The sequence below is a fragment of the Diabrotica undecimpunctata genome, chromosome 4 (genome assembly GCF_040954645.1).
Source record: "Diabrotica undecimpunctata isolate CICGRU chromosome 4, icDiaUnde3, whole genome shotgun sequence".
NCBI classification, from domain to species: domain Eukaryota; kingdom Metazoa; phylum Arthropoda; class Insecta; order Coleoptera; family Chrysomelidae; genus Diabrotica; species Diabrotica undecimpunctata.
In genome coordinates this window covers 138565411-138579637 of record NC_092806.1, presented here as the reverse complement: position 1 = coordinate 138579637, position 14227 = coordinate 138565411, and the positions used below count along the sequence as shown (strand labels likewise).

General features: G+C 33.1%; 1 protein-coding gene across 1 annotated transcript in view; it reads left to right on the top strand.

Annotated features, from left to right (window-relative positions):
* The window catches only part of KCNQ (KCNQ potassium channel), a 186896-nt gene that overhangs the window by 143739 nt on the left and 28930 nt on the right, over nt 1-14227 (top strand). The window contains exon 7 of the mRNA XM_072528607.1: nt 10728-10872. Within this exon, the coding sequence (XP_072384708.1) occupies nt 10728-10872 (145 nt within the window). The remainder of the gene's footprint in view (nt 1-10727; nt 10873-14227) is intronic.

Below are 14227 nucleotides of genomic sequence, written 5' to 3'. Positions count from 1 at the left end.
ATTTGTTTACCAGCACTCGCGTTTGCAAAACAATAAAATCGTGTTTATACAAGTCCGTGCGGTACGCGTCATTTCCGTGTATCGCCAGTGCCGAAAACAAAAATATCGTTTGGGATTAATTTCAGGCAGGGTACGGACGAATCCCGTACGGAAAACGCCAATGTATAAAATAGTCATAAGAGTACATTATTGTTTTTTTTTGCCGCGTACTGTCTTTAATATTTATATCGATCTTTATTGAGCTTGTTCTTCTTTGTATATGCTAATACTTCTTCTGTATGACTAAAGATGCTAATATGACTGTCAGGTAAAAAGAGGAACGACTGAGTAAAATTAAAAACAAAAGTTGAGGATATCACAATAAAAATTGACACTCAAATGGAGCTTCGCAGGTCACGCCACTAGACAAAGAGAACAACGTTGGACAGTAACAAGTAATACGATTAAGAGAAAGACCAGAGATGAGATGAGTAAATGACATATAAAGAATAGCCGAAATGAATTGAAAGTATGTTCCTCAGGATAAAGATCGATGGAAGGAGTTGAGAGAGACATATGTCCAAAAATTGACATATGTCTTTAATACATACGACCATGCCCCGGAAACTTATATGAATGACCTTGGATCATTCCTCTATCACTTTAACCCCAGCGAGTTAATAAAGAGAAATGACAGCCTATCTCTCTCACAAAGACTTTAACCAATCATAAACCAACGAAAATAATCAAACGAAGCTTACTTCAGCAACGTCAATTTTGTCAAAAGTAACGACAGAATTGTTCGTTTACAAGCTTTCAATTTTATTTTATTATCTTTAACTTTCGTTTGCATTTATTCTTAGTAATTTTAATTTAAGTTGGTTACTTAGGTCTTAATGTTTAGTTTTAGTTACCTATTCTAGCAAATAATTTTTGTTTTGTGCTAGTAAAAAAACTAAACATGGTGAATTATTGTATTGTTCCATTGTGTACAAATTATGGAAAAATTACAAAAAGGATGATGATAGTTGTCAAATAGTAATAGTAAGAAATTTTTAGAATTTCTATAGGGAGCATGTCAGGTCCAGGGCTTTTCCCATTCTTCACTGTTTGTAATGCGTGTTATATTTCTTCTTTTGTAATATATGGATCTATTTCTTCAGAAGTAAGTTCTATGTGCTTCAGATCTCCTCTTTTATCATCGAACAATTCGTATATGTTCTGCCCATATTTGTACTTTCTTATTCTTTGATGTCTTTTAATATTTTTAAGGGTAAGTGTAATGTAGGCGATAAGTGGATTGTGATCTGAGGTCACGTCTGATCCAGGATATGCTTTCACGGCTTTAACAGCATTACATTATCTTTCATCGATCATAATGTAGTCTATCTGGTTCTTGACTACATTCTTTGATGTATCTGCGGGCGATCGCCATGTATACAGTCGCCTGTTTGGTAACTTAAAAAATGTGTTTGTAATAATCAAGTTCTGCTCTTTGCAGTCTGCTCTTGGCAGAATTGTAACAGACGGTCTCCTCTCTCGTTTCGATTTTCCACACCACAGTTTCCTATACACTTTTCGCTTTGTCACTTTCCAATCTTTGCATTAAGATTACCTAGGACTATCGGGATTTCTCCTGTTTTCGTTATTCTAAGTGCCTATTCTAAGTGCCTAAAAATTCCACTTTTTCTTTATCGGCATTCGCCGTAGGAGCATAAACTTGTATCAAATTCAGTTTGGTACCATTACCCTTTCTAATGTAGGGAAATAGCATTCCACCGCTCTATTAGATTTTTTATTAACTATTACTGCCACGCCGTGTCTCTATTAATTATTCTCGCTACCGGAATAATACATTGTTGCTTCGTCTGTTGAAAAACAACCTAAGTTGGGCCACCTAGCTTCACTGATACCCAGTACATCGATATTTAACCTGTTCATTTCTTAAATAATATTGTGTATTTTATCAGACTGAAACATGCTCTGAACATTCCAAGTTCCTATTTTAATGTTGGACAGTCTTATTGTATCATCTACGTTCTTTTGACAAGGAATTCGCTGAATAACGACCTGAGAGTCGTTGTCTTCTTCTCCCCTGCCGGATCTGGCTTCCGAGGGCCATTATCAGTAACGCCATTATTAGTTTCTAAAACCATGATGATTGTACTAGGGATATCCATGAGGATCTTTAATGTAGTGATTTCCCCTTGCCTTCTACATCCTTTATGCTGTTGACCAAGATATTGGTTCCTCCACCTTCGAGACCGATTTGTCAATCGCAGGACAAAAGGGTAGGCCCTACCCCCTACCAATTCTTCCGCCCAGAGCCGTTGATTAGCAAGTGTGGGATTGCTTATACCGGCAATCGGTCGGTGAAATTTTCGCCATATCTGGCTACAGTCACTTATTTTAGCCTGCTGACCAATGCAGTTGTCCGGGGTGTGGCACTTGAAGCCATAAGTGAGAGTTAGGTGTCTTATGAGGACCAGTTATCAAGAACCGTCTACCGTCTATGACGCTCGATGTGGTCGTTCCGATAAAAGGTGCTACCTCTATACCACAACCCTAAACCCCGCTACACTTGAACACTACGTTAGGCAAATAATACCCTCATGTGTTCAGGGTCTAAGTGTAAAGATCGGGGAATTGGATGCAATGCTTAGTGAATTCGGACTTGGAAGCAGAAACCAACGAGAAGAAACTCCAATTAATTTTCTTTTAAACACACAAATTTTACCCAACGAACAGCTTTTTTCTCAAAAAACCAAGGACTCACACATAGTTGTTCCATTCATTGACTCCCAAATCTTATAAATTACTTTCTGCTGGTTCTATATCGTCTTTCTTATTTCTAAGTTATACTTAATGCATTTAATGGAATTAATAATTCGTTTTTAATGGATATTAATTTGTGGAAACATTTTTAATTGAATATTGTCATGCTAATGTCATATTCTCATGAAAATAAAAATTAAACATTCTTAAAATTTTTGTAAAATTACTGTTTGGTAAAAATAGATATTCTTTCTAATTTTAAGAATAATTTGACAAGAACACTCAATATTTTTTATAAATATTTAATTGTAAATCAAAAAGAAAGTACAAAAGCTTAAAACATTCGCAATATTAATACAGCATGCAAAACTAAATTAATCCAGTTCAGGCATTTAGCGGTTGCTTATTTTGGGAACACATATCACAAAACCATTTGACATTGCTTTTATTGCTCTCTAAAAACTCCAGTTGGGATGTATTGTAATCGCTGCAGGTGTAATGAAGGCTCTTGTTGCAATTTCCATTGCATTTAAGAGATTTTTGATTAAATTCTTTAATTCTTTCGTCGCACTTTACACATAAATTTATTTGTTCGTCAGACATGATGAGGATTTTTGGTAGTTTTTGACAGTTTTGTTTTTGGTTTATTTAAATAATAGTTTTTTATTGTTTTGGTTACTAATAGTTACTTTCATGTCCCGTTTTCTTTCTTATAGAATGATGACGACTACGGCAATAAATGATTTTGACGTAAAAATCAATAAATTTTGATATATTTCTATAATCCTTGCATTTAAAGTTACGAATAAATTTTGTATCCTTAAATTTAAATTTTTGTCTTTGTATAGAACTTTACAGTCCACGATATACATTGCTTTTATATATTTTTCTATGTTGTCCTGCCAACTTTTTTAGGCAATTCAGTAGACCTGGACCACAGTGGTACTCAGTCAGTTATCGAGGTACTTTAGAAGGCCGGCATCACTTCCGAAGCACTACCTTTATTCATGTATTCTCCATTCATACACATCCACACTCTATTCATCAGCAAGAAGGATCTCTGTCTCGTTCCAGGTAGCGCGTAGAAGACACTCATTGCTTCTACTTCAACTTCATTCCCAGATGGGCATTTCCTCCTTCCTCACGCATTCTAACTGATACCTACTTTTCTAGCTTCACCTTTCAGCATCATTTACACTTACCTTTAGCGTTGGTCCAGCTGTCTTTCTTCCTCTTCCTTTTTCTTGATCACTGCACAGATATAGCTGTGTATGTTAGTCCAACCTAATTTATTTTCAACCATTCTCTCAATCATTTCTCTCACTGTAACAAAATTCACACATGTCTCTCTCTCCATTCTGTTTCTTTCCACTATCCATCTGCTGCAATCTAACATCGTATGTGTTACAGTGTCCGAGTATCCACAGTATAGGCATTCATATGTATCAGCCTTTCTGATCCTATAGAGGTAGACCCTACTTCACCCGTGTCCTGTGAGCACCGGCATCAGGAAATAATTCAGTCGCCTGTGGCCATAGTCCACCCAATCTCTTATGTTCGGGATCAGCATTTTCGTCCACTGTGCCACATATTCCATGTTGTTACATTCTTGCCATCTTTTAACTGACCTTTCCCTTTCCTGTCTTCTCTCGGCCACAGTAAGGTTTGGGCCTCTTTTCTCATAAAGCTCTTTTCTTTCCACCGCCAAAACATGCAATGGAACACATCCAGTTATGGTCCATAAGGCTGCCGCAGACACAGTCCTGTAGTCGCATGTCACTCGCAACAGACTTGTTCTGTCCACTCGTGTCATAAGACTTCTATAGACCGTTATCTCTACCGCTTCGCTCCAGACTGCTCCCCCATTTTCTATTCTGGTACAATGTCACTCCTAGATACATTTTTAGCTATGTCATTGTTTTAGCCTAGAAGACGTATTTTTAAAGAGTAATTGGTTTGTATACCTTCATCTTGTTTGCTTAGTTAAATACCATACAATATTTTACATGAGATAAAGTACAAGAAATTACTATTATCCCCATAATGACAAATAATGGACCCTCATCCTTTTAGCTTTGAGCTCTTCACGTGTAAACAATAACAAAGATATTGACTAGCATGAATCAGAACTTACTCAAATATGAGACTTGTCTTTTAGTTTTTGCATATAGCTATAAATGTAAGAAATATATAGACTTTGAGTACCTTATTGCTCATAATGAAAACTAACTCTCTAGTTAGTGGTTTGTCATCCTTAGCTATACACAAATCTGGGCTTTATAAGCTTTGTTGTGCTTCTTGTAAAGTAGTTTACATTAGCCAAAGTGGCAGGAGAATCGAGACTTTTATTTCAGAACAACTAAAATTAATTAGTAAATACAAAAACACAGCCAACCACATTCTCCAACCACACTTGTTAACAAACTATTCATATTTTGAAAATGAAAATGACAGAAAAGATTTGATTTCACGTTCAAAGCGTCTATGTATCTATTGATACGTATTTCGACTTAATAAGTCTCATCAGAATAGTTATTCATAGCCGTTCTTAACGTGAAAAATACTCTTCTCTGTCTTATTTGAAGCAACAATAACATGGCTTTGTTATGGACGAATAACATGGCTTCATTTTATTCGGATCTACTCTGTATGAGTACGAGAACCAAATTCGTTAGGATTTCTGCTTAGATGAATATACATGTCGTGGAATGCAAATTTTAGATTCCCCATGTCTCTATTACCATCTTTATCATCGTTTGGCCATGCCTTGCAATTTTTAGAAGGCTCCAGATTAAAGCAGAAATCTGAATTTGTTACGAAACTATCTTACCGATTTTTCTATCAGATGTCGCTATTGCTTCCATAACGAAGCCATGATATTGTTGCTTGTAATAAGACAGAGAAGAGTATTTTTCACGTTAAGAACGGCTATGAATAACTATTCTGATGAGACTTATTAAGTCGAAATACGTATCAATAGATACATAGACGCTTTAAACGTGAAATCAAATCTTTTCTGTCATTTTCATTTTATTCGGATCTACTCTGTATGAGTACGAGAACCAAATTCGTTAGGATTTCTGCTTAGATGAATATACATGTCGTGGAATGCAAATTTTAGATTCCCCATGTCTCTATTACCATCTTTATCATCGTTTGGCCATGCCTTGCAATTTTTAGAAGGCTCCAGATTAAAGCAGAAATCTGAATTTGTTTCGAAACTATCTTACCGATTTTTCTATCAGATGTCGCTATTGCGCCCATAACGAAGCCATGTTATTGTTGCTTTTAATAAGACAGAGAAGAGTATTTTTCACGTTAAGAACGGCTATGAATAACTATTCTGATGAGACTTATTAAGTCGAAATACGTATCAATAGATACATAGACGCTTTGAACGTGAAATCAAATCTTTTCTGTCATTTTCATTTTATTCGGATCTACTCTGTATGAGTACGAGAAACAAATTCGTTAGGATTTCTGCTTAGATGAATAGACATGTCGTGGAATGCAAATTTTAGATTCCCCATGTCTCTATTACCATCTTTATCATCATTTGGCCATGCCTTGCAATTTTTAGAAGGCTCCAGATTAAAGCAGAAATCTGAATTTGTTTCGAAACTATCTTACCGATTATTCATATTTTCTTTCTTTTTCAAACATGCAAAAAGAGTAATAGATTGGATATTCTGGAATCTTCTGAAATTGGTTAAGCTAAATAAAATAACAATCTTTACCGAGTTTTGAATGAACAGCTTCTGCCATCATAGCCTATCATTTACATTAACATCTTTTAAGTTAATTCAATACGATAGTTCAACTGAACTTACTTTATCAGATTCTTGACCCCATTTGTAATTTAATTAGGTGATTTTTACTTTTAATTTCTTTTAATGATATTGTTCGACTGGTGTTGTTACCGGATTCATTATAAGTAGTTATGTCGTGGGATGAGCAAGATTATTCTTCTTCTTCAAGTGCCATCTTCGTTCCGAAGGTTGGCGATCATCAGGGCTATACGTATTTTCGAAACTGCTGACCGAAACAATTCGTTGCTGCTACAGCTATACCATTCCCGTAGATTCTTTAGCCAGGAGTTTCGTCTTCTTCCTATGGACCTTTTTCCTGCTATTTTCCCTTGCATAATTATTCGAAGCAGGTCATATCTTTCGCCTCTTGTAATGTGTCCCAAGTATTGCAGTTTTCGTTTTTTGATCGTAAATATGACTTCCTTTTCTTTATTCATTCTTCTCAAGACCTCGACATTTGTGACTCTCTCGGTCCATGATATTCTCAGGATTCTGCGATACATCCACAGTTCAAATGCCTCTAATTTTTTGGTATCAATCTTTTTCAACGTCCATGACTCCATTCCGTAGAACAGCACAGAAAGTACGTAACATCTCATCAGGCAAAGTTTCATTTCAAGGCTCAAATCTCTTCCGCAGAACACTCTCTTCATTTTAGTGAATATGGATCTGGCTTTTTCTATTCTTATTTTGATTTCTGCTGAGCTATCGTTGTCTTCATTTATAAAAGTGCCTAAATATTTGTATTTGCTAACTTGATCGATAATTTCATTGTGTAAATATAAATTTTGGACATTTTGTGTTGATTTCGATATTACCATAAATTTAGTTTTCTTTATGTTCAAAGATAGTCCATATTCTTCGCTGCAGTCTGCTATCTTATTCACCAATGTCTGTAGCTCTTCAAGTGTTTCTGCGATCAGAACGGTGTCGTCGGCAAATCTCAGATTGTTTAATCTAACAGCAGGATTATGAAACAGTTTAAAAGAAGGTGAATTCCCATAATAAAGCTCAAAAGCTTTTTCGGTAAGTCAACTTTAACAGTCCAAGGTTCGGCACCATAAAAAAGGATAAATTGAGTATAACATTTTACCATCCGACTAGCCGATTGAGACTTTAGGGTCTTAAAGATTTTCTCATCATTAAAAAGGGTGCTCTTAATTGCTCTATTTTTAATTAGATTTTTGATTTCGGATTTAGATCTTTAGTAAACTACAGTAAAGTTCGTGTAACCTAGCTAAGGTCTAGTGTTAGGGTTTTCAGGTCATGACTTAACGACTACTTTCGTAGCCGGGACCGACGGCTTTATGTGCTTTCCGATGCATGATGGCAGCTCAGGTAAATTAGAAATTTAAATTTTTGTCGTTGCCGGGATCTTCAGTAATCCAGACTTTTAAGTATGGTAGCCAACATGATATCTAACGATCGATAACGGTCATGGAACTAGAAGAAGAAGAAGGCCACTCGTTTGTCTTTGGATCCAAGATATTTTGCCTCTTTTTAAATTTTTATCTGGATTTTTATGTAACTTCTAGTCAATTCGTGATTGATATATATTGATTCCTTTCCGTCATTCAAGTTTTTTAGGCATTCATATTTCATTTCCTAGCCAGTAGATAAATAAACAAGAAGCAAATTTATTAGCTGTTTCTACATAAACCTTCCTTACTTATTTCCCTAAATATTAAGCAGTTGCCTAGTGCTGAAATAATTGAGTAAATTCAAACCAGTTCTGGTAATAAAAAAGAAAAAATAGTGCTCCTTAAAACGCTCGACTGACATATAATCACGTCTAAAGTACAATATTCGTGCAAGAGCCTAATTGCGATACTACAAGATGTTAACCTGTCTCTCACAAATTACACGTTGGTAATTGGTGAAATTGGAACACGTAAATTCTCTGCAATACCGTCATATTTAAGAGCTTTAAAACTGCAGTTACTAGGATAAGAGTATAGCCAAGAAATTAGTGGTATATAAAGTTATTCAGATACTAGGTGATTAATTACTGTTACATTTAAATTCAATTCAATAAAAAATCATTTATCATTTGGTTTTTTTTTTCAAGAGAAGGGAAAAAAAAGTAGCTAAAATTTGGATATGTATGCAATAAACAGCCTCTGGAATCATTGATTAATATATTTATTTTTTAATCTTGTTCTGAAGCTATTTTCCTATGACGTCGTAACACAATTTACTATTTTTATTGAGAATAAGCCACAATTTTTCTTTAGAATAAATTTATTCATGTTGGAAATTGTTCTACAAACACAAAACTATTTTAAACTGCTTCTTCTTCTTCTTTTTTTTATATAGACATGACTCTGTCTGTTTTTCAATGTGCTTTCAGTAAGTTGTCATTCCGTCGTTTGCGTGGTCTTCCTACTGATCGTCTTCCTATTGGGGAACCGTCTCTTGCCGTCTTTACTACTCTATTTGTTGTCATTCGGCTTATATGATCGTTCAATTCTACTCTTCTATTTCTTACCCAGTTTTTGATGTTCTCCACCTTGCATCTATGTCGTATATCTGTACTTCTAGCTCTATTCCATAGTGTCTTACCATCAATTTTTCTAAGCTCTGCTGCTGTTTCTAACATCCTTTTTGTTCTCTCTGTTTTGTAAATTCTGCCTTTCGTTTCTTTCCCGATATTTTTATTTCTCCATATTGTTTCGTTTAGGCAGCCTGCGGCTCTGTTTGCTCTATTAACTTGATCCTCCACTTCGGTTTCAAGCTTCTATTATCTGACCTTCCAGCTCCAATTTACATCTTAGTAAATTTGCTGTTATAACCATGCATTTTGTCTTTGTTGGGAAAATTAACATTTGAGAGATTAGTATTGCGTCGTCTGCATAACAGATTATTTTAAGTTGTTTTTCTCCCATTTTTTAGTTCTTACTTTTTTTATTATTTCATCAATAATCAGATTGAACGGCGAGAAATGGGAGAGGCCTTTATTCGACAATTCGGATAGAAAAAGGGCTAAATAATATAAATCAGATTGAACAATAGAGGACTCAGGGAATCTCCCTGTGCTATCCCAATGCTAGCTTCAATAGGGTCGGTTAGTTCTTCTATTACTTTTACTTTTATTGTGTTGTTTTGGTAGATATTTTCGATCGTTTTGATTATTCCTAGAGGTATGTCTCTTGCATTTAGTAAGTGGATAACGTCTTTTAATTTAACATGGTCAAATGCCTTTTTAAGGTCCACGAAACGTAGATATGCCGGTTTGTTGTATTCTAATGACTTCTCTTGCACTTGCCTCATTATAAATATAGCGTTTGTGCATGATCTTCCCGACCTAAAACCTTGTTGTTCTTCTGCTAGTGTTATAATTTCATTCAATTTATTTGTTTGTATATCACTTTGGTTGTTAATGTATGGTTGTTATTTTAAACTTATTCAATTAAACTATTTTTTTTTATTTCTTGGTAAAAAAATTCTTTTAATAATTAAATTTTATCAAAATAATTCATATTGCCAAATCGGATAAAACTTTAAAATAATCTGGTCAATATTTGTCAGTTGCGTCCTTAGATGACTTTACTGAAAGATAGTTCATTCGAATACAGTGATATTTAAATTTTCTCCTTAGCGACTCCAAAAACAACAGGCCTTATAGACTCATAGCTTGAATTTTTCAACCAGTTTTCTCCACTTTTCTTTATGTCCATAGTTCTCCAGTTCCTTATCTTTATTTTTAAGTCTTCCCTGTAAGCTTCAAGCCCTTTTTTCATGCTCTTATTTTCGTTCCTTCTTCTTGCTGTGGAAAGTCCACAAGTATACCAATCTATGGATCGCCACTTTTAGCACGTGTCTAAAAAATTAGAATATTGGAAAAGGAAACGTTTTCCTTTTATAATATTCTGGCTAATTTCAGAAACAATAAATCCTCTGTTTAACTTTTTTTTGATTTTAAAAGTTTTTGTCAGAAATTCTTCTATACTGTTAATCCAAGATTCCAGGCTAGCCAGACGTTCCTTCCTTTCTCACAAATAAAATTTATATAATAACGTAGTATTAGTATATGTATACTTTAAGTGGATGCATACCTGCTAGCTAAGGCTGGCGGCGAATGGTTTTTATCGAAACATACTCCTATAAAATTAAAATGTACTTATAATGTTGAGTATAATATTTTAATTGTTTTGTTAATTAAAGGAACCCCACCGCCCAGCAGCAGGATGCGAAGAGGAGAAAGAGAGAGCGTTAGAGGAGCATTCTTCGTTAGTCAAACGAGCACAGTCACAGAAGCAGCAAGTGATGATATTGATGATTTGGATAATGAACTTCCTAGAGTAACACAGTAAGTATCTACATATCTCTTTCTTTAATTTTTTTAAAAATGTTCTCTCTATATATGAGTTACTCTACTCTTAGCCCACCAACGTAATAGAAATATATAAAATAAATATATTTGTAGTCCGTTAATAGATGATAGTACGTTAAGTTTTGAATTAGATATTGCCCACCACATAAAGCGCTAAAATCGGCAACATTGCCTCGTACGAGGTAATTGTTAAATGCAATGCATGTTATATACATCTTCGTCCTACATCTTTGATTTCATTACATATACTTGGTTCATTTCTTATAACATAAACTCCGACTAACTTGAGTCAGATAAAATGCAATTATTAAAAGTATTTTTCGCGCAGTAACAAAAAAAAATTTATTTAATATATTAATGTTTGTATTTTGGGAACCATTTCCAAAGCGCAAAATGGAAGCGTCAATAAACTTTTAAACTTAAAAAAAAAAGACTATCACAAAAGCTTTTTTTTTAAAAGGAGTTTCTTAAAAGAATTTTTATTAAAATTGGAGAATTATATATGAAAATTTGAAAATTATTTCTCATATTAACACTTTGCTGTCCCTAAGTATAAGTAAAATAGGAAGTGTGTATAGTGTTAACAGTGTACAATATTTACAGATTAAATAATTTGGCACTCATGTTTGTAAAATCTAAGAAAAGGGAGCAGGAGACACGAATCCAAACTTGTTAAAAGTCAAGAACTTTTGCTTGTACAACTCTATTTTATTACTTCTAATGACAACGCTTTTAGTGTGCTTTCGCGCAACACAAAGAAAATTTCCATTGTGCTCAGTTTATATTCACTCTGCACATTATGCAAAACAGAATTATCTAAACGTCTGTTTGAAATTAGTTCGTATGTATATATAAGTTATGTATGTAGCGTTTTGAATTTTTCATTGTTTCTAAAACAGCGCATTATAATTAAACTAACACAGAGTATAGTTGAATTTCGTGTTTTTACTGAAATATTATTACTATTTGAAATATTCATTGTAGACTTTATTTTTAAATGTGTCTTCCCTTTTTTCTTGTCAATCCTTCAACATCGAGTGCAGTTCTTCAAATTATGCAAATAATCTAATTAATTTTAAAGAAATTGAATGGAATTGATTAGTAGGTAATTTTAAGTGAAAAATCTGCTGTATAAACTTTACACATTTTCCTAGGGATACACATCAGGTAGTTGAGGCATTCGAGATTAATATATTAATATTGAATGAATTCTACAAGTTTAATAAAATTTTATAAATCTCAAAAACCCAAATCGGATTTTTTGAGACAAATCCTTACATTTCAACATTCTTATGTGCTTCACTTAATCCGAAATGAAAAGACCATGTGACTGCTACGCAAGAATGACTGTTTCAGGCCCCGTGGCCATATAATCTTCCTCTCGTTTCAAATCATTGATCCAGAGGCGTTTCAGCGATTTACAGTTACGGTTGATTATGATGAATATAAAAATATTTAGTAATATAGAAGTGGTTTTTAATTAAGCCCTTTGTATATAAAACAAAATGTGTGTGAGATGACATCGATGTTTTTTATTCGTTTAAAATGCATCTTGATAGATACCATTATACATACAATAATATATATATATATATATATATATATATATATATATATATATATATATATATATATATAGGTATATATATATACCTATATATATATATATACTTCATCTAATTTACTTACCGTTGCACGTCATCCGCGTCATAGCCCGTGGCGTCACATGATACCAACACGAAAAAGAAATACACAATAATATGTTTCATTTAATTTGTATAAATGCATTATAAAGCATTTTTATGAAGAACATTTGTTCAGAACACACTGTAACTGTAATCGAACGAAGGTGAAATTTGGGCATAAATTGGTAACACTTATTTGACAGTTGCAGTGTTGACACTTTTTGTACTTTATTATTTTGAATTTTAACCTCTTGTTTTATATTTTTACCTATTTAATAAAATCTGTTCGTTTTAGATCAAAATTAGTGTGTTTTATTTAAAAAATATCACATAAGATTTATTTAAATAGTCGTTGTAAAGAGTATAATAATAAAAAGGTAAAAGAAATAATAAATTAGACTTACTCACAATCAATTTAATTTAACTATCAGACGACCGGTTTCGCTTTTTACAATATGCAAAGCATCTTCAGGTCACGATACAAAGTTAATTAAATGCTGAAAATAATAAACCAATATTAGGGTGTTGTCTAATAAAGGTAAAACAAAGATAGGTGATATAAATTATATAAATTACAGTAATTATGCCAATATTACATGTCTGTGGTTTTTAAAAATGAATAAAATGTTTAAGCAGACAAGGTAAGACCCACAAATTGATGAAATAGTCTATTAAACTGTAATGAATTAATAAATAAACAAATTGTAAAAAAAAACTCATTGTCTCCAAGTAAGAGATGTAGTTCTTTTAAAATCCTCCCCTTTTTAAATTTAATGTCTGTTTCGTCCCCCCGTTTTTTAATGTGTGTCTTAAAGTATCTCAATTTTAAATTTTAACTTTATAATTTGGACTTTACAACAATTTGCCACATATTGTAACATAACTTTATCAAAGAAATTTGATAATTACAAGCTGATATAATTGCACACCCACACAATTTGTACATCTATTCTTATTCATTGTCTCACAACTGTCACCTTCCAAAACAAAAATAAAAATCTCAATAAATAACACACATTTCATAAATATATCTCCAGAATAAATATAAATAACTTTAAAGAACTTAATGGTATAGAACATTACTTTCATCAAACAAACAATTACATTTACCTATCTCTACTTCATTGGATAAAATCTGTCTCCTCAAGAACTTCCCCGTTTACTGTTAAACAATTACAATAGCTCTCCAATCAACAATACAAGATAGTTTGAACCATGTTCTTTCAACCATCAATTAATAGAGTACCGGCATGTAAGTAATGTTTTATATATTTGTTTATTTATTAATTCATTACAGTTTAATAAACTATTTCACCAATTTGTGGGTCTTACCTTGTCTGCTTAAACATTTTATTCATTTTTACAAACCACAGACATGTAATATTGGCATAATTACTGTAATTTATATAATTTATATCACCTATCTTTGTTTTACCTTTATTAGACAACACCCTAATATGGGTTTATTATTTTCAGCATTTAATTAACTTTGTATCGTGACCTGAAGATGCTTTGCATATTGTAGAAAGCGAAACCGGTCGTCTGATAGTTAAATTAAATTGATTGTGAGTAAGTCTAATTTATTATTTCTTTTACCTTTTGAAATGGACTCACACAAGCAACACATTCATGATTAGTATAATAAT